This window comes from Corapipo altera, unplaced genomic scaffold (assembly GCF_003945725.1).
Source record: "Corapipo altera isolate COAL_440 unplaced genomic scaffold, ASM394572v1 60, whole genome shotgun sequence".
Classification (NCBI taxonomy): domain Eukaryota; kingdom Metazoa; phylum Chordata; class Aves; order Passeriformes; family Pipridae; genus Corapipo; species Corapipo altera.
This window is the reverse complement of record NW_020884912.1, coordinates 7,374,429-7,378,547: the sequence shown is the minus strand read 5'-3', so window position 1 is coordinate 7,378,547 and position 4,119 is coordinate 7,374,429. Positions and strand designations below refer to the sequence as shown.

Below are 4,119 nucleotides of genomic sequence, written 5' to 3'. Positions count from 1 at the left end.
GCTTTCTTTATAAATAATACACAGCTCCTCATCTTGCTAATCTTCTCATCTTCTCTTTAGCACTGCTTCATCTGTTTCTCCCCTGAGATTACAATCTTATTTTTAAGCACTGGGTGCAAGGTGCTTTTGCATTTCTAAGATATGGGTGCCAGTGAATTGCCAGATGCCTTTAAACCTACTTTGTTTCATTCTCTGTGATCACATGCACGTGATGAGCTCTCAACTGTCCATCTTTTCAGTGTTAGTGCTTGGACACTGCAATTGCATTGCCAAGACAGGCACCTTCTTTGCAGAAGAAAATTTTACTTCCAATGCTGTTGTCAGCCATAATAGTTACTGCAGCTTCAGCGGAAACTTCCAACCACGTATGATCTGGTCTACTGAAGTTGTAAGTATGAACTGAGTGTCACAGACCACAAAATGTCTTATCAGCAAGGGAAAGAGCACAGCTGTTAACACATACCTGCCATTATTGTGCCAGAATCTGTTTTATTTAGCACCAAAGTGGCTTCCTCACCTCTGAAAGCTGAAAACACAGACTGCATTAGAGACCAGTGAGTTTCAACTGCTGATTTCTCCTTTCAAACTGAGTTATTAAATTTATAGAGAAACCTGTTTGACTAGAAAGAGACTTTTCACAAAATCCATGGTTGGCTCACGCCTAGAATTTTATTCAATCCATTCAAAAAATAGACAGAACTATAAGGTGGCACATATTGTCAGAGAGTACAAATGTCACATCTTTCTTTATATAGTTAAATTTAAATCCATAGATTAAGACAGTGAAATAATTGCCCTGGTTGGGAAAATAATTAGGGGTCTTCCATGAAATGACAAGTCTTTAGGTAAGCATTTACACAAATGTATCTGATTAAGCATAAGTTTTTCTATCCTCTATAAAAATATAAACAGCATTTCAAAATGTCTTTAGACATGTAAGTTAAGGTCATCTAATATGACATCAACATACTGACAGAATACAGGGCCTGGGCATTTATTACAAACCACATTTATTAACCCACACCCAGCCAAAACTAAAACATTTTGTATGAGCCTCAAACATAATACAATATGATGAAAGAAACAATATCAAGCCGAAGACATACAAGTATGATGTTCCTCCTCCCATATGAATTCCTTCTATTTATTTTGTAGTTTTTCTTAATACAGCAATGACTAAGACAAAAGTGGCACCTTAGCACAGGTTAATTGCAACTCAGGATCAAATACAACTTGCCTTTCCTAGAAAGTAACATTGCTGGGAAGTGACACATGCCAGGATCAAATTAAGGGCACTCACTATGTGAGTATGTTTTACCTGTGCAGTATTACTTTGATACAGACTGTATGTAGCATGTGACAGGAGGACAAGTGCAAATTACAAGGGCAGAATCTTGGCTTCCCAGACAGCAGAACCAGGCAGGAAAACTAAGATTAAACAGTATTTTAAAAGCAAGAAGAAAATTAAACAAAAAGCCAACTCATCTAAACTTTAATAGTGGGATGTACGGTGTTCCTGGTACAGTTGTTGTAAATGCACCCTAGGTTTTCCAGGGAAGCAATCTGATAAGCCAAACACCCAATCATTGTTGCAATAACTTACTGGTTCCACACAGACTAAAACAATTCAAACATACTGATACATTGGTCACAGGTCTAATCATATAATTTTCTTTTTCCCAATCCTAAATTTTTACTGTAGCAGCTTCCCCATTAGCTGCACATTTATATAGCAGAGCACTGGGTGTTGTCATTGACTAGCACTGATGCCAACAAGGCTGGTATTTTCCAGTTAAAGTGATCTACAAGTGAGAAACAAAACATAAGGAAAGGGTCAGGTTTCAGATAAAGGTTGGACATTTTGAACTCTGGACAAAGTGACAGGTATCTTTGATTCTCCTGGTGCTGGCGCTTTTGTGACTGGGTTTGCCTGGGCTTTTATATCAGCTATTCTCTCTTTAAATCTTTGCTGGAGGTACTTCTCTTCTTTGGAGTAACTTTTAGCAAAAGCAGACATCAGCAGACATGCTGCCACGGTGGACCCTCCAACACAAAACAAGATTGCTCCTGCCAACTTACATATATCAAGGGACCCATTAAACTGAATGGCATGGGTATCCACAACAACAAAATCATCTTTCCCAAGAGCCTCGATTTTCGGTGGCACAAGGAAACCCACTACAAGAACCGTTACACCTATCAGCATAAAAGCCGTCCCAGAGATGAGTCCGACCTGGAAAACAAAGAAACAAACAAAACCCCAGTTAATATGTCTTTCCAATTTTCACTTGGTAAGTGCTCCTAGGAGGCATTTAGCTTTCGCTGTCTCTTGCAGATTTAGTTCTCTATTCTAGGAGAAGGCTGGTATTTTTCTCTTAGGTCATATGAGGCCCTACTAGAACTAGAATATATGAAAAAACTGTCTTTTTACACTTTGTATTTATATAATTATTGACATTTCTGGAAACAATAGAATATATGTTGAAAGGCCCCATCACAGAAAGGATCACAATTTAACCACAGTTTTGTATAAGGGATTATTTCTTTAACTTTAGGTGGTGGTTAGCACAACAGATCAGTACCCGCTGACAGTCTGTGTCATATCCACTACTTGCTTTTAGTTCATGAACTGTCACTCCTTTGCAGGGATTAGAAGGAAGTTGCTATGGCCATGAACAGATCACAGAGTAATTCTAGCATATTTCAAGTGTAAATGCAAAATTTGGTTTACACAGAATGTCCCTGGGGGAGGGTAGGGACTGGATGGCCTCACAGGTGCCTTCCAAACTCTGCTGTTCTTCAGCCCTGTCAAGTTCCCTGACCTTAATGGAGATCTTTTGGTTTTCTTGATCCCTTGGTCATACAGACCTCGAGTTACTGCTCTTAACCTACCAGTCCTATTCCCAATAATCTGACAGGACTATTGTGGGTGCAGAGCAGAGGTAAACTACACTTTTAAGATATATGGGGGGTTCCAAGACAAGACACTGATGTTTCAATGACATCATGACAGACAAACGAGAGGATCCAAAGCCCCCAGAACTGCCTTGGAAGCTGATATATTTTGGTAAGAGTGCCCTGCTTTCAGACACAGTTATTTGGTTGTCTCGAGTAAACTGAGCAACAAAAGGCCTTTCTGGATGAATACTTAAAACCATTAGTTACACAGAGTAAGTCTGGAAATGGGAGTTTCTCTCTCCACTAAAAAGCAACAGGTAGTACCTTCCAGAATACAGAGCTCCACCTGCTAGGCGATCTCTGAATCTGAAAATCATCCTCATACTCCCAAATTGAAGCTGTGCAGTCCTCATAAAACTGATGCAGGTAGGACCGAACTCCATAGCGTTGGTATCCTCCCTCGGTGCTGCCCTGCGCATGCTTGGACCCGCAGATGTCAGCATAGGAGCTCATCCTTCCTACCTACAATGAGAGATGTCATGCAAAGCAGGTCATTATCAGTGTGGCAGGAGAGCAAAAATGGCTGCAAACTCTCCAGATGACATGAAAAAAAGCAGCGCAGGAGAGACCTTTCCTTCAATTTTTTTCCAAACCAAGAAATGAGCTGGGTGGAGTTGCATGCAATGACTCAGCTTAAGCAAACGCAATGAACTCAGTGTCTGGGCACAGAAAGACTAAAGGTGCTGCAGGGAACATTCCCTCCCATATACATACAGGGTGCTCACTCCCCATCTTTTGCACTAGTGTGCTATTGTGTTTCCATGGAGATCAAAAAAAGCAGAATATGCCAGGTAACAAAATCCAGCCTCTGTCAAGGACTCGTGTTGCGTCTCATCCAGACTGCTTCTATTGTTTAACCAGAGTTTGCAACCTTAGGAACTTTCCAAACTGCTGAGTAACAGGATTTTTTTTCACGTTTCTTTTCCTGAGCTTCTGAAGTGCAGGACTAAGCATTGCCATACCATTCACAGCCATGGGAAACAGAGGCAAAATAATTCCTAGACAGATTAAAACAGTATAGAACTTGTACTTAAATATGGATAGTTAAAAATAAAAAAATGGAATGTCACAGCAGCACCAATCTGCTCAATGAAGAATGATATGGAAATATAAGGCCAAGTGCCGGGTCCTGCACTTTGGCCACAACAACCCCATGCAGCG

The 4,119-nt window shown here is 40.4% G+C and overlaps 1 protein-coding gene across 1 annotated transcript; it reads right to left on the bottom strand.

The window, feature by feature from the left end:
- Positions 1-643: 643 nt before the first annotated feature.
- Positions 644-3,440, bottom strand: NRSN1 (neurensin 1). Its single transcript, XM_027654216.1, has 2 exons — positions 3,223-3,440; positions 644-2,233 (listed from the first exon to the last, which is right to left on the bottom strand). The coding sequence occupies exons 1-2, from the start codon at positions 3,409-3,411 to the stop codon at positions 1,835-1,837; spliced, it is 588 nt and encodes a 195-aa protein (XP_027510017.1). The 5' UTR covers positions 3,412-3,440; the 3' UTR covers positions 644-1,834.
- Positions 3,441-4,119: the final 679 nt, after the last annotated feature.